Source organism: Palaemon carinicauda, chromosome 19 (genome assembly GCF_036898095.1).
Source record: "Palaemon carinicauda isolate YSFRI2023 chromosome 19, ASM3689809v2, whole genome shotgun sequence".
Taxonomy (NCBI): Eukaryota; Metazoa; Arthropoda; class Malacostraca; order Decapoda; family Palaemonidae; genus Palaemon; species Palaemon carinicauda.
Window position 1 is genome coordinate 16,013,636 of NC_090743.1, and position 22,500 is coordinate 16,036,135.

The 22,500-nt window shown below is 36.5% G+C and overlaps 1 protein-coding gene across 3 annotated transcripts in view; it reads left to right on the plus strand.

Annotated features, from left to right (window-relative positions):
- LOC137658468 (trichohyalin-like) overlaps positions 1-22,500 on the plus strand; it is an 87,343-nt gene that overhangs the window by 49,969 nt on the left and 14,874 nt on the right. The window contains exons 3-7 of one of the 3 annotated variants that reach the window (XM_068393205.1): positions 5,693-5,812; positions 8,211-8,726; positions 10,356-10,567; positions 10,604-15,080; positions 19,533-20,690. In XM_068393205.1, coding sequence (XP_068249306.1) covers positions 5,693-5,812; positions 8,211-8,726; positions 10,356-10,567; positions 10,604-15,080; positions 19,533-20,690 — 6,483 coding nt within the window. Of the gene's footprint in view, positions 1-5,692; positions 5,813-8,210; positions 8,727-10,355; positions 15,081-19,532; positions 20,691-22,500 lie in introns of all 3 variants that reach the window. The other 2 variants (XM_068393204.1, XM_068393206.1) reach the window with 2 other exon arrangements.

Here is a 22,500-nt window from a genome sequence, read left to right on the forward strand (position 1 = left end):
CAGAGGACAAGACTTTACAGGATACTAGAATCTAGGAAGATCTGGGTGTAGAGGAAGGCCAGATATATGAAAAATCTTATGAAACAAGCAAAGAACTAACTAATGACGGTGCTAGACATTAACATCCTGATCAGGGACAGGGAATATAAAAGAAAAAAAATTGTCCAATAAATAAAGATGAGAGTCAGCAGTTCAAGACCAGACAGAATAACAATACTCAAAATATGGTAGAAGGGAAGAATAAACAATAATTCTGAAGATATATTGATCATCAAAATTATAAAAATGAAAACTTTCTTAATATAGCAATTTTTGTGCAACTAAGGAAGAAATAGACCGGAAGTGTTTCTCAAAAGTATATTTGCAATCAATAATCACACCTAGAATTCTAAAACAGTTATGCATAGTTGTGGACACATATTCAATACAAAGATCTGGATATTGAGGATACACTGTCCTTGGTCTGTTTACAATCATACTTTGAGTTTTGTTAGGGTTCAACAGCATGCCTCATAATTTGACTATGCAGTAATTTTATTTAGAAATCTATTAATGTATTTTGCATCCACATATCTACATTCGGAAAATGGAAGTGATGCAAAATGATTATCATTCTGCATATGCAACGTGCTATATGCAACGTGCTTGTATTCTAGGCCAAACCATATATCATGTGTATTTAATTGGTAAAGTAATGGGCCGAGAAACCTACCTTGAGGAATGTCATAAATTAAATTTCTATAGTCACTACGGTATTTATGAAAAATACTCATTGCAATCTGTTATTTAATAATTTAAGAAATGTACCGCAATGTAGAAGGATAAAGAAATAAATAAAAAGAAAATTAGGAATATCTCGTTTAGATTAGAAAAATGAGAATTAAAATAAAAAAAAAGTAATACAGTGAAAATAAAAGAAAAACAGATTTTCTATTAATTTTGTTTAGATTTACAAAAGAAAAAGCATCTAAACAACGAAATAAAAATACGTTATTACCTATCACTACATCATTGAAAAAATAGAGAAGAAAAATTAAACAAAACTATCTGCAATAGGCTCATAATAAAACACTAAATAAAAATAATGATAATATTCCATGACACTCCAAAACATGAAAAAAAAAAAAAATATAAAAGCGAAAACATAACAGAAACAAGAACAATTCGAGAAGAAATACAAAAGGAAACTACAAAATGTCTAAAAAAAAAAAATCATTCCAGATATCACACGATGCCCAGAAAGTATAAAAATCAAAATAGATAAAATAGATAGTTTAACATCATTCCAGGCTTCCAGATATCACACGATGCCCAACATCATGAAAATCAAAATAGATAAAATAGATAGTTTAACATCATTCCAGGCTTCCAGATATCACACGATGCCCAACATCATGAAAATCAAAATAGATAAAATAGATAGTTTAATATCATTCCAGGCATATAACTCGAGGGATGGCGATTCCTATTAGACGAGAGGGTGGGATGAATTTCCTCACGCGAATGATGCTGAAATTCTACACATTAATCCGGCAAAGGGGACCATGTTATTACCTGGGGACATTTTGCTCCAAGGATTTTCTCTGCGTGAAAGCGGTCTGGTGTTATATGCACACACACACACACGAGAGAGGAAAAGAGAACACTTTAAAGCTTTTCGTAAACCTGTCCTGATTTCCTGTACATATAAGCAGACATTCTCTTCCACTCATAGACAAGCGGGTTATCATCATATATCTATGGAGTGAAGTTGCACGCCCATAGTAGGGCCCAACGTTGCAGCACTACTCTAATCAAACTACCATTCAGAGAGAGAGAGAGAGAGAGAGAGAGAGAGAGAGAGAGAGAGAGAGAGAGAGAGAGAGAGAGAGAGAGAGAGAGAGAGAGAGCTATCACATCAATAAAGGGTTGTTCTACTTCAGATAAAGTGCCACTGACGTCTCACTAGCCATTTCAGAAACGGGACGTCGTTAACAGCTACATGCCTTTCCATTAGCGCGGAGAGGGAGGTACTCTCATTGAACTCTCTGCCCGCTCCCTTGGTAATTTCAAAGATAGGGGCGCGTTCCTTAATACCGGGTAATGACGAGACATATTCTTGGTTCTTTCCTGGTTGATTTTGAACGAAAATTAATTGAAAATAAGCCACTATGATAAATCTTCTACTATATATTCAAGAGTCAAGTGTCTGGCTATATATACAGTGTGTATATATCTATATTTTTATATATGTATATATATAAATATACATTATATATATATATATATATATATATATATATATATATATATATATATATATATATATATATAATGTATATTTATATATATACATATATAAAAATATAGATATATATCTAAATAAATAAATTCATATATATATACATATATATATATATAAATATATATATAAATACATATATACATGTTTATATATATAAATTCATGAATATATATATATATATATATATATATATATATATATATATATATATATATATATATATAATGTATATTTATATATATACATATATAAAAATATAGATATATATCTAAATAAATAAATTCATATATATATACATATATATATATATATATATATATATATATATATATATAAATATATATATAAATACATATATACATGTTTATATATATAAATTCATGAATATATATATATATATATATATATATATATATATATATATATATATATAAATTCATATATATATATATAAATTCATATATATATATATATATATTCATATATATATATATATATAGATTCATATATATATATATATATATATATATATATATATATATATATTTCATGTTATGAGCTGAGCGACATTGCCAGATGCATAACTACTCGGTCTCTCCCCATCCCTCGGGTACGGGAAGAGGAGTAGTCATACCCTGGTTAGAGGAGAGACCCCCGAGAGGTACAACCGGAGACCACGATATTCCACAAATTGCCGAATTAGCGGGTTGTAGTTATGAAAGGGGAAGGGGTGGGAAGGGTTGAATTTGTGCGCGCGCGAGTGTGATTGCAAATTAGCTAGCCGTAATTTTTGACGGGTCGCGTACAGTAGTGAGGATTGTTGATGGCGACTCTGTAGAAGAACGTTAAGCAGTGATAAATTAATCCCAATAGTATCGGTCTATTGGCTTTTCAAGCCTCATTATGATCCATTCCCCTCAAATTAAACTCCTTTTCTGTTGTAAGTCTCGCGGCATTAATTTTTGGACATTTACATGTTACTATGTGTATATCTATACACATGTGTCATGCACCACTGTAATGTAATGTGTCAGTATTTCTACTTAAATCATCAACTTTTAGCCCAATTTCATAAAAAAATAAAAATCTAAATCACAAAATGACCAGAATATTTTTTAGATAACATAACAAACACTTATCAAACACTTTTTGACTTTTAGACTGAAATAAAGAAATAATTACCTAACCGTTACGTTTCTTTGGAAAACATCCCCCTATAACTCGTGGAAACAGTTTCAATTGAAAATATTTATGCATATTTTTGGTTGACATTTATTAAATTTAGATTGAAGAGGTTGCACAACTTAATTCATCCGGAGATTAAGATAAGATCTTGTCCATATCTTGCAATGACTAAAAACTTAGAGACCATATATATATATATATATATATATATATATATATATATATATATATATATATATATATATATATATACAAATATATATATATACAAACAAATATATATATATATATATATACACACATACATATATATATATATACACATACATACACACACACACACACACACACATATATATATATATATATATATATATATATATATATATATATATATGTATGTATATATATACATATATATATATATATATACATATATATATATATATATATATATATATATATATATATATATATATATATATATATATATATATATATATATATATATATATATATATATGAATATTCAAGTTTCACAAAAAAAAGACAAAAGAAAAAAATCAAGGAATGGATGTAACTAATAAAACAAACGAATGTAAAAAAAAAACGCACCTTTCTGAATGCCAGAATCTTTTTTATTCATATCTCTAAAACTCGAGATCCCACCCTACCTCAATTATTCAAAACTGGAAATCAAAAAAAAGAAAAAAGAATATGAAAGAAAACAAAAAGCGGAAAAAAACCAGGAACGTGAATAAAGCTTCCATTGGCTCCGTTCTCTCCGTTTGCTTTTCTGCTCAGCCACTCTCGAGCGATATTTGTCCCGGATATCAGAGTGGCCAGAGTTCCAGCTCGAGATGATGACGTCATCTGGAAAGGCTTTGTTCTTTCGCCCTCTCTGGTGGGACTCGATAACCGAAGTTATCCACAAGGCAAACAGGAGTGAAAAAGACTCGATAAGGCGGGACATTGATGCCAATAAATGTAACTAAAAAGAAAACTTTGATGCTTAGAGACCGAGATGGATATATATATATATATATATATATATATATATATATATATATATATATATATATATATATATATATATATATATATATGATAATCTCATCACTAATACTCGTGAATTCCACGCATTCGAAAACTGAGCCGCAAATACCAAATACACTGCTCGAATTCACACACACACACACACACACACAAGAGGAATTCTTTTATCGTAAGTCTATTTCATTATTACGTAAACAAATCATGTTTACCAACACGAATATATATAAACACACAATGTATATATGTATATACATACATATATATATATATATATATATATATATATATATATATATATATATATATATATATGTATATATATATATATATATATATATATATATATATATATATATATATATATATATAATATATATATATTTAGAGAGAGAGAGAGAGAGAGAGAGAGAGAGAGAGAGAGAGAGAGAGAGAGAGAGAGAGAGAGAGAGAGAGAGAGAGAGAGAGAGAGAGAGAGGGATACATACATATATATTTGGTTTATAGAGACAATATATATAGTTATTCGTAAATCTCTACTTTGCTTTATAGATTTGAGTTCCCATCATCCCACCGTTATTCAAGATAGCTCTAATCTCTCCCTAAATCAGTTACTCTGATGGTCGTAAAGATAACTTTCCATTGGTATTCTCTGCCAGTTGATAGTTGGTCTCTCACATCATCCCCTGTTATTTTCCTAACCTATTTAAAAAAATACCCCTAATCAAATATCGTATATCATTAAAACTAACAATGATTTAGCCTATAATTCTCTTTTAAACCTGGATCTTTCTTTCTTTGCATTCTTTATAAAGGACTTATATTGATTTTATACACTTTATTTTTCAGATTATTAACTATCAATTATTTTCATCAACAATATATTTATTTCCAATGTTAACTTATTACTGTGTGATTTTCTTTCTTTTCATTCAAATTTGAACCTTTTTCCTTTGGATACTGGAAATTTCACGGTTTCCTCTAGTTGCAACCCATTGTGTGAAGTTGACAGATAACTCAACGTCGCTTAATAATTCCTTCTCCTACCATTAATAGAAACAAGATTGCCAGAATGATCAATGAAAAAAAGAACAGCTTATTTAATAGTGTCTCTCTCTGACGCCATTTTTCCCAGCCCTTTATCTAACGCCCTCAATCTCCCACCCGCAGGTGAAAATCCCTCTTACACGGAATGCCGCCCTCACATAGATGCTACCATCCGGGATCTTGCTGCCAAGGCTATTGTAGCGGGAGAAACGCCCTCAGAGGGTCTGGAACACTTGGATTACGGTAGGTTTCAAGGCCAATACCCCATTGGTTGGGCGGATACCTCATTGATTGGTTGGTCAAAACAACTGTTGTCGTAATTGACAGGTCGTGGCATCTGGAGTAGTTTTGAATCAACGTTAAAGTAAAGTTATTCAAACGTTATTTCATATTTCTGTGAAGCCCTAAAATAGTCTTTTTTTTTCTTTTTTTTTTGGGGGGGGGGATGCAGTTGAGATTAAGTACTTGAAAAATTATTTGGATTCTAAATAGCATTAAATAAAATTATTCAAAAAATGTTCAATTATCATTCAAAGTTATTCTATCACATCACGCCTGATTAACATGATGGGACGCTTTTTACAGGTTTCATTAACGTTTGACATAAAACAAAATAAAAGTTTGAATTGGTTATTCAGGGTTAAATAGAGAAATTTCTTCCAAATAAGATGAATGTAAGTTTTAAATACCCAGGTAAAGTAAAAAAACGTTGAATTAGTATGTCAATCATATATTTTGTGAAACAAAGTTAACTGAAAACAAGAAAGCTTTCAACAGCCGAATACGCTGGGATAGTTAGTAGTTATCTCAACTATAGCCCAAAAGGGAATTAATCTAAAGTATTCTAAGATGAGGTCGACAAGGAAACGTTGATATCAAATTATCCAGAGCTGTCTTAACTAAACTCAAAAGGAGAAACGTTTGTTGCCCAGTGGTAGATAGCAACCGATTCACTTTCCAAATAGCGTTGAAAGCGCTGCATCAAAAGCAATAACATTTACTTATTATAATTTCAAAGTTATCTGCATAGTTCGCTAGAGCAAAAATCTTTAATGCCGGGATATTATAACAAACCAAGTTTAGATGGTTTGTTAGCGTGTGAAAATAATCGATTTATCATTTTATTCAAGCTTATTTGATTGGTTAATAAAATTAAGTAAAAACATTTTATTTTGACGAACTGCAAAAACTGCAAATGTTCCATTAATTTTGCCAGAACATTTTTGGAGAATTTCAAGAAAATAATCAGAGATTGTGCACTAAATTTTAATAAAAGGGGTTCTTTAAAAATGGATATTTTACTAAAGTGTAAAATATGTACACATTTTCAATTCAAATACCAATGGGATGAAAAACAATTAATGAGGATAACTGAAAACATACGTACTTTTACGCAAGAAGATATCAGGCAAATCCTTCATATCATTACTACGTAGTAAGATATCTAGCTATCATCAGAATAAAACTAAGAAGGGCGATACCAAACTATTATTCTACACAGACCTAAGATGGAAAATATTTAGCTGACATCCTAATTGAAGCTGGTTGGGTTAACAATTTTGGTAAAATAGGTTTGAGTGCCAATACCAAATCACATTGAAAAATATGCTATTTGGAAAGGGTCTGGCAGCATAGACATTAACGCTAACATTACTTATGGATTTGCACGTTTCCCTGACCAAACAACCGTAACCAAGGCAGCGGACAATAATTTGTTTCCTGACCAAAATACCAAAGCTAGAATAAATTGTCTTGTAACATCGTTTACTCTCAAGTAAAAGAAATTAAACATCTGTCACTGTTTTATATACTTCTCACTTGTGGCATTACTTTACAAAAAACATAAAACATGACGGTGGAAGGGGGGGGGGAGGGGTTTACTGTCACTAGTTCCCCTCCTAAAAATTTGTTTTTATTTTATTTAATGCTTTTGTCATAAATATGTTTTCGTTTCCAGGCCTTTGCTAATTCTAGGTGCAACATAGAATATTTTACCTTGCTCAAGTTTTCCTCTTTTAAATCTAGAATTTTACGTCTTTAGGAAGTTCAAATTATTACCTAATCATGGCTATTCTTTGGAGAAATAGGACCTAATTATATAGTGTGCATCTACATGATAAAATAACAACGCTATGCAGAATTAAGATTCTTAAAATGTAAAATACTGTTTGCGAATTAGGAGCCATTAACATTTAACTTTGCCTAAATCCAAAATTAGTCAGGGGAATCCTAAATAAAATTAGGCTTCAGTCACACCAAAACCGGCCTATCAGATGATTCAGATCTACAGTTAAAGCGATCATTATGTTTATATATTTAAATCAATAGCCTTAATTCAAAAGGAGGTTAAAGTAACAGACACCTGGTGTCTGCTATGATCACTTGCATTTGAATTAAGGAAGCTGATTTCACATATATAAACAAAAGAATCGCTTTAGTAGTAAAAAGCGGTTGTGAATGTATAATCGTTCAGGTATCATAACTACTACGTAATTGCTATAAGCATAATGAAAAGTATAATTTTTTACTGTTTAAAGAGTACTGTGACTGTATTTGGAACTTATTCAAGTGCCTTTTTGGTTTCAAAAGAATAAATACAAAAAGATCCGAGTGTATGTCTGAAGTTCTCTCCTTATTTCAGCTAAAGCTGAAGAATTCACTGCGCCATCAGTTGTTGAAGACGGCGGAAATGCGAAAGAAGCAAAAGCTCCAGAACCTGCACCTGTAGAAGCACCTCCACCTGCTGTAGAGGAGCCGCCGGCTCCAGAACCAGTTGTTGTTGAGGAGCCACCAGCACCAGTAGTTGTAGAGGAGCCACCGGCACCAGCAGTTGTAGAGGAGCCACCAGCACCAGCAGTTGTAGAGGAGCCACCAGCACCAGCAGTTGTAGAGGAGCCACCAGCACCAGCAGTTGTAGAGGAGCCACCAGCACCAGCTGTAGTTGAGGAGCCACCAGCAGTTGTTGAGGAGCCACCAGTACCAGCTGTTGTTGAAGAACCACCAGCCCCTGAACCAGTCACTGTAGCGGAGCCAGTAGCCCCTGAACCACCAGCTCCTGAGCCAGCAAAAGTGGCTGAGCCTGAAGCGCCCGTGGCACCCCCACCACCTCCCCCCACTCCTGTGGTGGTTGAGGAGGCACCGGTTAAGGAAGCTGCAGGTAGGGTTTGTGACAGATGCATACTCGTAGGGAAACAGTTGATCCACTCAGATATACAAGCACTGATAGGAATGGTAGCAGGTATAGTGCTATGTGATATATCAAAGTAATAACAATAGATTATAAACAGTTTAATTATCTGATAGTGTTCTATTAACTGAATAGTTACTAGAAATCAGAAAAAAACTCAATGTTAGACTTCATCCTATCGAATTGGGAATAGTTCTTCCTCTAACTTTTTTTTCAGAGCAATTACATGATCTTTAAAATAAATATAGTCTACATTATCATGTAGATATCTCTATAGGATTTGTGTAAATCTAATAATAGGTACTTAAAATACAAACTCTCAATCTGTTAATTCTACAATCCGTTCTAAGCTATTCATTTGATACAAACTTGAGATAAACTGTATTCACCTAGAAGTGAGAATGATTTTTTAATTTCACGGATAGTTATATTCAGGAGAAAAAACACAAATTTGAAGAGAAATGGTAAAAATGGGTCCTCTTTGGGATTGAACTTTAATCAACCCTCCAAATTGATGGCCACAGAGCTTGGATACATACAATCAGATTTATATATGAACAATTATCAAAGCCACGTGTATGACTAAATAAGGTTACTAGCCATGCGCAGTAGGTTATAACTCCATATCGAACTGAAAGAACAATGCTATACTAAAACCATGTAAGAAAAATAAAAAAAAAATAAACTCTAGGATAAACTGTATTACACTACACAAATGTTAGCATCAAACACTAGGGCTGTTAGCATCATTCTCTTTAACTACTACCTAACTCTAACATGCTTCTTCATTGATAGGGTGTCTTTGAAAGAACTATATAGAAAATAACACAGCAGAAAAGTGTGAAAATGTAGAATACTTGTCATATAACTCATAATGCCACTAAACTTTTACTTTATATCCACATGTGATAAAGGCCAGTATTGTATAAGACGCTACTTGAAGGTTAATAATAAATTGCAATTTGAAATAAAACTGAACAGAATCACTCAACACTAACTTACTTTCTAGCTATGAGTAGTTGATTAATTCTAGTATTTTTATAACAAGAAAGCACTCAAAATGAATGCTATTAGAATCTAAATGCCTTGCAAAGGTGCAGATTGTGTTGTGGAATATGATAGTTAGAATAAAAGCAAGCTTTCTTCAAGAGTGGATTAATATGCATCATTTAACAGTGTTTTGTATATCTAGAAATTAGTATTATAGTTACTGATTTTTTAACATGATTTAAAATTAAACAATTTCTAACTTTATCAAAAAAATAATCAACTCACTGAAAATGCAATTCTTTGTATTTAAGCAAATGAAATTAGACACAGGGTAAGTAGATTAACCTCTGGAATGGGATTTTCTACATTAGGAGCTGAGGCTCCTAATTTCAGAACCCGATTACAAACATTTAAAAAAAACAGGGTTAAATAGATGAACACAACTGAAAAGAAACCTGTACCTCCATGAAGAGAGCTTGCAATTACCTAGAAAATTCTCTTAACAAACTAAAGAATATAATAACAACCACATCCGCCATTCCTCTCCCTTTAAGAGTCAGCAGAAACGATGTGTTTTTATTCATGATTAGTTTCACATTCCATTAATAGACTTGACGACCGAGCAAGAGGCAGATGATAATGACAAGGAACTTGACGACGAAAACGATGATGATGAAGATGATGATGATGAAGATGATGATGATGATGAACCAGTCGTTGTTGTTGTGAAGGGAGATGACACAGATGACATTGATGATGACGAAAAAGAATCAGAAGACGACGACGAGGAAGATAAACCCGATGTTGAAGATGATGATGATGAGGATGACACAGAAAGTGACATGGAAGATGATGAAGAGGATGAAGATGATACAGAAGATGGTGAAGAGGAAGATGATGACGCTGGGGGAGAGGACGAGGAAGAGGAGGAAGATGTGATAGAAGTTCAAGAAAAGAAAGAAGCTGTAGAAAAAAAGGAAGCAGGAGAAGCTATAGAAGACGAAGATGAGGAAGATGAGGAGGAAGATGAAAAAGCAAACATAGAAGATGAAAATGTGGATGCTGTAGAAGATAATGAAGAGGAAGATGATGAGGAAGGTATAGAAAAAGAGGAAGAAGATGAAGACGAAGAAGAGGAGGATGAAGTAGAAGCTGTAGAAGATGAGGATGACGATGATGACGAAGAGGATGATGATGAGGAAGCTGTAGATGAAGAGGATGATGAAGGAGCTGTAGATGAAGAGGAAGACGATGAAGATGAAGAGGAGGATGAAGCTGTAGATGAAGAGGGAGACGATGAAGACGAAGAGGAGGATAAAGAAGCTGTAGATGAAGATGAGGACGAAGAGGAGGATGAAGAAGTTGTAGATGAAAAGGAAGATGATGAAGATGAAGGTGAGGATGAAGAAGCAGTAGATGAAGATGAAGATGAAGATGAAGATGAGGATGAAGAAGTTGTGGATGAAGAGGAAGATGATGAAGACGAAGATGAGGATAAAGGAGAAGCTGTAGATGAAGAGGAAGATGATGAAGACGAAGAGGATGATGAAGAAAAAGAAATTGTAGATGAAGATGAAGACGAAGAGGAGGATGAAGAAACTGTAGATGAAGAGGATGACGATGAAGGCGAAGAGAAGGATGGAAAAGAAGCTGTAGATGAGGAAGACGAAGATGAAGAGGAAGAGGATGAAGAAGAAGCTGTAGATGAAGAGGAAGACGAAGAGGAGGATGAAGAAGAAGCTGTAGAAGAAGAGAAAGATGAAGACGAAGAGGAGGATGAAGAAGAAGCTGTAGATGAAGAGGAAGACAAAGAGGAGGATGAAGAAGAAGCTGTAGAAGAAGAGGAAGATGATGAAGACAAAGATGAAGAAGACACTGTAGATGAAGAAGAAGAGGATGAGGACGAAGAGGACGGTGAAGAAGAGGCAGTAGATGAAGAGGAAGATGATGAAGACGACGAGGACGATGAAGAAGAAGTTGTAGAAGAAGATGAAGACGATGAGGAGGATGAAGAGGAAGAGGAGGATGAAGAAGAAGCTGTAGATGAAGAGGAAGACGAGGATGAAGAGGATGAAGAAGAGGCTGTAGATGAAGAGAAAGATGAAGACGATGACGAAGATGAAGAAGCTGTAGATGAGGAAGATGAGGATGAAGAGGAAGAGGAGGATGAAGAAGAAGCTGTAGAGGAAGAGGGAGAGGAGGATGAAGAAGAAGTTGTAGATGAAAAGGAAGACGAGGATGAAGAGGATGAAGACGAAGCTGTAGATGAAGAGGAAGATGATAAAGACGATGAGGAAGATGAAGAAGAAGCTGTAGATGAGGAAGACGAGGATGAAGAGGATGAGGAGGATGAAGAAGAAGCTGTAGAGGAGGAAGACGAGGATGAAGAGGAAGAGGAGGATGAAGAAGCTGTAGAGGAGGAAGACGAGGATGAAGAGGAAGAGGAAGATGAAGAAACTGTAGATGAAGAGGAAGACGAGGATGAAGAGGATGAAGAAGAAGCTGTAGATGAAGAGGAAGATGATGAAGACGATGAGGAAGATGAAGAAGCAGTAGAAGAGGAAGATGAGAATGAAGAGGAAGAGGAGGATGAAAAAGAAGCTGTAGATGAAGAGGAAGACGTGGATGAAGAGGATGAAGAAGAAGCTGTAGATGAAGAGGAAGATGATGAAGACGATGAGGAAGATGAAGAAGAAGCAGTAGAAGAGGAAGATGAGGATGAAGAGGCAGAGGAGGATGAAGAAGAAGCTGTAGATGAAGAGGAAGACGAGGATGAAGAGGATGAAGAAGAGGCTGTAGATGAAGAGGAAGATGATGAAGACGATGAGGAAGATGAAGAAGAAGCAGTAGAAGAGGAAGATGAGGATGAAGAGGAAGAGGAAGATGAAGAAACTGTAGATGAAGAGGAAGACGAGGATGAAGAGGATGAAGAAGAAGCTGTAGATGAAGAGGAAGATGATGAAGACGATGAGGAAGATGAAGAAGAAGCAGTAGAAGAGGAAGATGAGGATGAAGAGGAAGAGGAGGATGAAAAAGAAGCTGTAGATGAAGAGGAAGACGTGGATGAAGAGGATGAAGAAGAAGCTGTAGATGAAGAGGAAGATGATGAAGACGATGAGGAAGATGAAGAAGAAGCAGTAGAAGAGGAAGATGAGGATGAAGAGGCAGAGGAGGATGAAGAAGAAGCTGTAGATGAAGAGAAAGACGAGGATGAAGAAGATGAAAAAGCTGTAAAGGAAGAGGAAGATGATGAAGACGATGAAGAGGATGAAGAAGCTGTCGATGAGGAAGACGAGGATGAAGAGGAGGAGGATGAAGAGGAGGAGGAGGATGGAAAAGAAGCTGTAGATAAAGAGGAAGATGAAGATGAAGAAGAAGCTGTAGAGGAGGAAGACGAGGATGAAGAAGAAGAAGAGGAAGAAGAAGCTGTAGATGAAGAGGAAGATGGGGATGAAGAGTATGAAGAAGAAGCTGTAGATGAAGAGGAAGATGATGAAGACCATGATGAGGATGAAGAAGAAGCTGTAGATGAGGAAGACGAGGAAGAGGAGGATGAAAAAGAAGCTGTAGATGAAGAGGAAGACGAGGATGAAGAAGATGAAAAAGAAGCTCTAGAGGAAGTGGAAGATGACGAAGACGGTGAGGAGGATGAAGAAGCTGTAGATGAGGAAGACGAGGATGAAGAGGAAGAGAAGGATGAAGAAGAAGCTGTAGATGAGGAAGACGAGGATGAAGAGGAAGAGGAGGATGAAGAAGAAGCTGTAGATGAGGAAGTACCAGCTGCTGTTATTGTTGATGTTGAGAAAGTAGAAAGGGATCCTAAGTGGTCTAAACCTTGGAAGACTCACCCTGAATTCCAGGACAAACCTGAAGTGCCAGTTGTCGTTGTTGTTGAGAAAGTGGAAAGAGATCCTAAGTGGTCTAAACCTTGGAAGACTCACCCTGAATTCCAGGATAAACCAGAAGAGCCAGTTGTTGTGGCTTCTGTTGAGAAAGTGGAAAGAGATCCTAAGTGGTCTAAACCTTGGAAGACTCACCCTGAATTCCAGGACAAGCCTGAAGTACCAGTTGTTGTGGCTTCTGTAGAGAAAGTAGAAAGAGATCCTAAGTGGTCTAAACCTTGGAAGACTCACCCTGAATTCCAGGACAAACCAGAAGTACCAGCTGCTGTTATTGTTGATGTTGAGAAAGTAGAAAGGGATCTTAAGTGGTCTAAACCTTGGAAGACTCACCCTGAATTCCAGGATAAACCAGAAGAGCCAGTTGTTGTGGCTTCTGTTGAGAAAGTGGAAAGAGATCCTAAGTGGTCTAAACCTTGGAAGACTCATCCTGAATTCCAGGACAAGCCTGAAGTACCAGTTGTTGTGGCTTCTGTAGAGAAAGTAGAAAGAGATCCTAAGTGGTCTAAACCTTGGAAGACTCACCCTGAATTCCAGGACAAACCAGAAGTACCAGCTCCTGTTATTGTTGATGTTGAGAAAGTAGAAAGGGATCCTAAGTGGTCTAAACCTTGGAAGACTCACCCTGAATTCCAGGACAAACCTGAAGTGCCAGTTGCCGTTGTTGTTGAGAAAGTAGAAAGAGATCCTAAGTGGTCTAAACCTTGGAAGACTCACCCTGAATTCCAGGATAAACCAGAAGAGCCAGTTGTTGTGGCTTCTGTTGAGAAAGTGGAAAGAGATCCTAAGTGGTCTAAACCTTGGAAGACTCATCCTGAATTCCAGGACAAGCCTGAAGTACCAGTTGTTGTGGCTTCTGTAGAGAAAGTAGAAAGAGATCCTAAGTGGTCTAAACCTTGGAAGACTCACCCTGAATTCCAGGACAAACCTGAAGTACCAGCTGCTGTTATTGTTGATGTTGAGAAAGTAGAAAGGGATCCTAAGTGGTCTAAACCTTGGAAGACTCACCCTGAATTCCAGGACAAACCTGAAGTACCAGCCGCTGTTATTGTTGAAGTTGAGAAAGTAGAAAGGGATCCCAAGTGGTCTAAACCTTGGAAGACTCACCCTGAATTCCAGGACAAACCTGAAGTGCCAGTTGCCGTTGTTGTTGAGAAAGTGGAAAGAGATCCTAAGTGGTCTAAACCTTGGAAGACTCACCCTGAATTCCAGGACAAGCCTGAAGTACCAGTTGTTGTGGCTTCTGTAGAGAAAGTAGAAAGAGATCCTAAGTGGTCTAAACCTTGGAAGACTCACCCTGAATTCCAGGACAAACCTGAAGTGCCAGTTGCCGTTGTTGTAGAGAAAGTGGAAAGAGATCCCAAATGGGCACAACCATGGCAAACTCATAAGTTCCTTGATGAACAGGCTCAGGATCCAGCAATATTAGCTGAAAGTAAGAAAGTTCTTGATTTATGTGAGGTTATCCCAACCTTCTCTTCTTGTTTCCAAATGTTTACCAATTTATGCTTGCTGCATGATGTTATTACTCCATCATCAAAGGTAGTTCAGAATTTACGGATAATTATAATAAACAAAATTAAATCAAGAATCCAACACCTACCATTATCATAAGTAGGTTTTGATTTTTTAATAAATCAATTAGAAGATTTATGAGCTATCCTTTGTGGTTAATCTTATGCATGCTTATGTATTACCTGAACAAGGATGCAAATCAGCATTTTCAACTAATCCCTTCACAATACCAGGTATTTATGAAAATTCTAAGTTTATAATGATTACAATAGGTCTAAGTTTTAATACTGCAGTTTCTGGGGTGGAGAAGTATAAAAATATTCATCGGTGTTGAAATTTTCACCTAAATTCTTCACCTGATACACAGCCATTTGTCTAGACACCAAACATCTATAGTGAAAGTTTTGAAAACTCCATCACGAAAAGCTTTAGTATGACAATGTTCTCTTGTTAAATTGGAACGAAAAAAGATAGTTAACATAATCAAAACTAGAGATTTTATAAAGAAAAAAATTAAAGATACTTTCATGACATATTCATACGTTGAAAAAGAAGCATAAAACCAATATACATTATTCATAGATATTCATGGGTATTTGAATCTACAGTATACTTACTGCAATACAAGCAGAGATGAAACTATTTTGTAGCTGAATAATTAGACACATATAAAGTAGTTATCTGCAAAGATGCCTTGATATTTAATTACACATAAAAACTATGCTACACTGAAAAGATAAGTTTTTGTCTGTTTAATATCTTTTGACAGTTTCTATATATTACATTTTCCCCTCTCATGGAAATGTAAACACTCAAATTAAACTGCTATTCTAAGAGTCACTGGCTTTTTTCTTTTAAGTAACAAAGCCCTCTCTATATTGTGTCCATCTGTTTTTTTTGGTATTGTGTCCAAATTCCAAGGCATCTAATTCATGTAGTTTATACCTAAGCTGCATTGACCGCATACCTAAAAGCACATTCATTTGATCATCATCTCTCCAGTGCCAACAGGTAAGTATCCTATAAAATCCATATTATTTACCTTAATCATTGGTCTCCTTCTGTCATTTTTCCTTAGCTACACCGCCTGAGACCCTGCAAAAGCAGCCAAAGGAAAAAGAAACTCCAGTGAAGAAACCTTCAATAGGCATCATAAACAAGATTGTTGGTGCCCTCTTTGGATTGCCAACAGGCCCAAGAGACCCTAAATGGGCAGAACCATGGCAAACCCACAAAGAGTTCAAAAGAGCTCCTGCCGAAGCTAAGGAAACTAAACCTGAAAAAGCTAAGGCTTCTTCTGGTGGTATCATTCACAGCCTTATCAGTTTAATCTTTGGAGCCCCAAAAGAAGAGCGGGACCCGAAGTGGGCTCAGCCATGGCAGACTCACAAAGAACACCATAAAGCTGCTGTAGAAAAAGAACCTGTTGTCAAGAAAGCGCAGCCTTCGGAAGGAGGAATAATTGACAAGTTTGTGACCATCATCTTTGGCAAGCCGACAACGCAACGTGACCCCAAATGGGCCCAACCATGGCAGACACACCAGGAGCACAAGAAATCAGAGAAACCAGTTCCAGTTAAAGAAGAAAAGGTCGCACAAGCTGCCACTGGCGGTATCATTGATAAACTGGTCAAGCTTGTTTTCTCTGCACCTCCAGAAGGCACAAAGCGTGATCCTAAGTGGGCGCAACCATGGCAAACACATGCTGAGCATGCAAAAAAATCTGCCCCAGCTGAAAAACCTGAGGTAAAGAAAACAAGCGTAGTCAGCACTTCTGGAGGCATTATTGACTCTATAGTCAGAATGATATTCCCCATACCAAAAGACATGAAGAGGGACCCAAAATGGGCTCAGCCTTGGCAGACTCATGCTGAACACAAGAGGAAAGAGGTCGAAAAGATGCCTGAAGAGAAGAAAACAGTTGCTGCTCCATCAGGAGGAATGATTGACAAACTAGTTAGGCTTGTGTTCAACACAGTTTCCCCAGAAACCAAGAGAGATCCAAAATGGGCTCAGCCTTGGCAGACACACCCTGAACATTCCAAAAAACCTGTAGATATGCCTAAAGCAGAGAAACCTGCAGTTCGTGCAGGAGGTGGAATTCTTGACAGCTTTATAAGATTAGTGTTCCCTACACCTCCCAGTGGTGTTGAACGAGACCCGAAGTGGGCGCAACCATGGCAAACACACAAGGACTTAGCCTCAAGAGGTGCTGCTCCCCCTTCAATACCAGAAACTAAACCTGTTCCTGCTGTAGAGCCCACCCCAGCCCCTGCTCCCAAACCAGCACCTGCACCAGTCCCTGAAATTGTAGTTGCACCAGCCCCGGCACCAAAGCCAGAGCCCGTCCCTGAACCAAAGCCAGAATCTGCCCCTGCACCAAAACCAGAGCCAGCCCCAGCACCTAAACCTGAGCCAGCCCCTGTCCCTAAACCTGAGCCGGTCCCTGCTTCTAAACCTGAGCCAGCTCCAGCCCCAAAGGCAGAACAAAAGCCTGTTGCAGCACCACCACCACCTCCTGCAGAACCTGTACCAGAACCCTCTAAACCAAAATCAACGTTTCCTGATAGCGAGGTGGCAGGTAATTCTCACCCAAGAAGAAGTTTTAACAGCTTTACCATTTTATACTTGTGCACTGCATCTTCCTTTAGTTTTATTATTAAATTAGAGATATAATGCTGCTTTATTACTTGTATAACCCAATTCATGTTTTATTTTTCGCATTTTAGTCTGTAGACTGTCACTTTGTTTATGCAGTTCTGCTTATTAAGCTGAATTACTAAACGTTGTAGATTTTGTATACGTGTTCTTATTAATAGTTTTCATGAGTAGCTAGTGACAGAAAAAGTCATAATTCTTATTGCAAGAACTAAACTAACGATAGAAATTTTAGGAGATAGTATTAAATATCATAATTAGCTCTTTACATATGTTGCTAAAAATTAACTTTGGAAACTCAAAATCATGAAGCAACACTAATCAATTAAATAGTATGCCATCAGATGGGGAAATATTACTTAATTATACTAAGGTGAAAAATTAGTTGTTATATCGCAAAATCATGAGTTTTTTTAAATAAAACAGTAAAGGCTACTTGGATCGAATTCCATGACTAGAAAAAATTCAGGGCTGTCACTGTAGTTAATCCAATGTAGAACTGTTTTGCTTGTCCAACATATTTCGCTCAATCTATCCTTTAATAAGTTATATATAAATTATTTACTTTTAGTCACATTATCAAATGAAATTCGTAACATGTGTCCAATTCATTTCAAATCTTAGTTATTGAACGTAGCATATAGTTGTATTATAGGCTTCGTGATTTTGAGAAAAAATATTTGTTTCACTGTGATCTTTAGAGTTGGTGACGTGATTGAGACAGGAAATAATTTTTGCTAGTCAGAAAAACTGCTCATTTGATTATGCTAAGTATGTCGCACAATCAAAAGGCTTAAAATGGCAGTGGATATTTTTGCATGATCAGGAAGTCTGTTTGTTTGATGATTCTGTGCGAAATTCTGGTGCATATGCACTGTTAACTGTTTTCTACGCAGTGTTTTAGCTGAAGATGCTGTAATCACAGATGTCGAAGTATAGATATTTGAAATTTTGCTTCTATTTGATTAATGTATATCTTACAATCGGTGAAAGGCTCCCTTTAACCAAATCTAAAAAGTAAAAAGATGACATTTAAATTGCTCCCCTAACCTTTACTTAAACTGACATAAGCTTCACCAATCTACCACAACGAAGGAACGCTACCTCCAAGGTCCAAAAAATTATTCTTAATATACAGCTATTGCTTGTTGTTTAGTTTCCCACGCTACATTTGTAAATCTGAGAGTCATTCAGTCATTAATAAATCCACCCATATGCCTAATAGAGTATATTTAAATTGGGATAGTTAAATGTGATAAATTACTGATTCACGATAAGAAAAATCTCATGGTGGCATAAGTAACTGTACAGTAAAAAAACTGAAAAGTTGGCGAGATCTGACAGATTGCTGATTCACGGCTAAGCGAATTAAAAGGCTACATTTTTCACCTGAAACCTAAATAAATATGAGCACAAATGTCAGCAATATATCTAAGGGACAGAATAGCGAGTAATGGCTAGAAATACTTAAGTCTTGGCCTATAAGAAAACAATCAACTATGCATGTGCAACACAAATGCCACTAAAATAATAATAAAATAAAAGGTTGTCCGTTCATGATAAAATATCCATTTGGTATTTTTGCTCATTACAGTTTAATTACTAATTATGTTTTCTTGGCTAAACAAAGATTTCATAGGTAGTCCTGATATGATAGTTTACAGAAAGGGGGTTTACTTTTTGTATCGGTGTTAATGCATTCCCCTAACTTAAGGTGAGGCAGAAGAGGAAGAGGGTGTCGATGTCAGCAGTTCTGTAGAAGAAGAAGAAGAGGAAGAGGAAGTGATTGGAAAGGTTGATGCCGTCGAAGAAGATGAAGGCTACGAAGAAGGTGAGGAAACTGAGGAAGAGGACGACGACGACGAAGAAGCAGAGGAGGAAGAGGAGGATGTAGATGAGGAGGAGGATGAAGAAGCTGAGGAAGTAGATGAAGATGATGATGACGAAGAAGCTGAGGATGATGATGAAGAAGCTGAGGAAGTAGATGATGATGATGATGACGAAGAAGCTGAGGAAGTAGATGAGGATGATGATGAAACTGAGGAAGTAGAGGAGGATGATGATGATGATGATGATGAAGAAGCTGATGAAGTAGATGAAGTTGATGATGACAAAGAAGCTGAGGAGGTAGATGAGGAAGATGAGGACGAAGAGGAAATAGATGATGAAGATGAGGATGAAGAACATGATGAAGTGGAGGAGGATGATGAAGACGATGAAGTTGAGGAAGTAGGTGAGGAGGAGGAGGAGGAGGAGGATGAAGAGGAAGACACCGAGGAAGTTGATGATGAGGATGATGACGAAGAGGAAGAGGTCGAGGAAGTAGATGAGGAGGAAGATGAAGAAGAAGAAGAAGTTAAGGAAATAGACGAGGATGATGAGGACGAGGAAGAAGCGGAGGAAGTAGATGACGAGGATGAGGATGAAGAGGAAGTAGGTGAGGACGAAGAGGAAGTTGGTGACGACGAAGAGGAAGAGGCTGAGGAAGTAGATGAAGACGATGAGGGAGAAGAAGAAGTGGACGAGGATGATGAAGAAGAAGCCGAGGAAGTAGATGATGACGATGAGGACGAAGAGGAAGAAACTGAGGAAGTAGAAGAAGCTGATGATGAAGAGGAAGATGAGGAAGAAGAAGAAGAGCCTGAGGAAGTAGAAGACGAAGAAGACGAAGAGGAAGAGGAAGAGGAAGAGGAAGAGGAAGAGGAGGAGGAGGAGGAGGAAGTTGAAGAGGTGACAGTTGATCAGAAAAAAGTCGTTGGTGAGAAAAGTCCCTCCAAAAGTGGTGATAGTGTTTTTGAAGAGGTCCAGGACGAAGGGACAGATGCAGAAGGAGGAAAAGAAGCGAAACCTGCGAGAGAAACCACTGCTGAAGGTGTGCCCTTTGCCAGGCTGATAAATAACAACTGCATCCAATTCTACCCCTGGCTGACAGCTCGCTGCATCGTCCCTTGTCTTTGGTGGAATTCTTTTCTCATGACACTTCTGGGTGTAAAAGAATGGCTCTCGACTTGGTTTCAACCAATGGAAATTCGATTAAATCATTTATATATTATCTAACCAGGCAATTCATTTTCTAAACTACTCTATAAGTCCTATTTCATTCAAATAACAATTTAAGTATGCAAAGAAATTTCAAATTTTTTATTCCACAATAAATCTCTCGGGTAACTTAGCAAAACAAATGGTTGATATCAAATTGGAGGACATTTGATTTACATCCAACGATCTCTGTAAAATACTTTTGTTATTCAGCTTGGAACGTAGCGCAACCATTCCTAGACATCTTTATTTAATTTTGATATCAAACAAAATATCACCTCTAAATAACATAGGAAGAGCCACGCCAAGCTGAATCTCCCTCCCTCTGATTTCCACTCTCCATCGATTCACTGCTGTTCGCTCTACCTGAACTACTGCTGTATTATTTCTCCTAAGTTCTTAAATCATCTTAACGACAAGGCCTATTTGTATTCATGTCTTGCTCTGCCGAAGCTGCAAGCTACTGCCATTTCTATGTACACTTTTTTCTTTTCTTTTCTGTAGATGGAAGATTTCTCGCCCTTCAAGTTCTTTAATGTCAATGTTTGATTTTCAGTTAACGACGGACGCAGGTGAAAAAAAAAATTAAAGCATTACAAGGTGTTGGAGTGCAGCCTCGGGGTCTAGCTAATGATTGCAAAAACAGCTCTTATTGATTAGTAGTGATAATCAAGGCTATAAAGAAATGACGTGTAATGGGATAAACGTTTCGCGAATTTCGTGAGGTTTCAACGTTTCATTGTAACAGGGTAAGGGGATTGATTGAGTGATTTAGAATTTTCTGGCATCCTGTGGGGTGAGGGGATAGGCCATACAAAAACATAGGGGAGTATTTTGCATTAGAGATTCAGATGGAAATAATAAAGTGAAAAAGGAAACAGGTGGAAAATCGGCTTTTTAGTATGTGAACCCCAAGCTTTTATACGGTTAATACTTGAAATATTACGTTAACTCACCTTTCGTTCTAGAAGTGGGATGGACCAGTGTCATCTGAACTTCATGTTTCTTGGTGCTGTTTTTTTTCCACTAAAGCCTGACAATCCTGAAGAATTAAATAGAGAAGGATAGCATATTAGAAATATCTCATACCACGCATATGACTTCTAATCCTCTAACTCTAACCAATTAAATATTCTATGAAGGAAAGGAAGGCCAACAGATACATTAGCTAGTTTGTATTTGAAGCGTAAGATTTGAAATTGCAATCCAGTTTGTGAGGGTGACTTGAATGGCGTGAATTAACTATCAAATTTGCATTGTTGATTCCAGGCTTCTGTTTGGTGGGTTAATAGAACCAGTGGAACAACGAGGGAATTATGTAAAACCTGATGTCATTGATTAGGAGGGGTACAGCGAGAACACAAACAAACGAATGAACTGGATGCTGTGCCCCCAGGTTGATCTGAAAGTTAAAAGAAAAATATTCTTGCGATACTGCCATTAGTGTGTATTTTTCCTACCTCATATCTTTATCCATATCCTATTAAAGACCTATCAAAATAGAGAAGAAATATGATTAGGTTCATAAATATAAACACCATAGATGCATTATGTGTTCTTTCTTTTAAGTATCACAAGGGCGAGAAATTTTCCAAAAATAATTTGAACTGTTTAAAGTATATATTTGAAGAGTGATTTTGGTG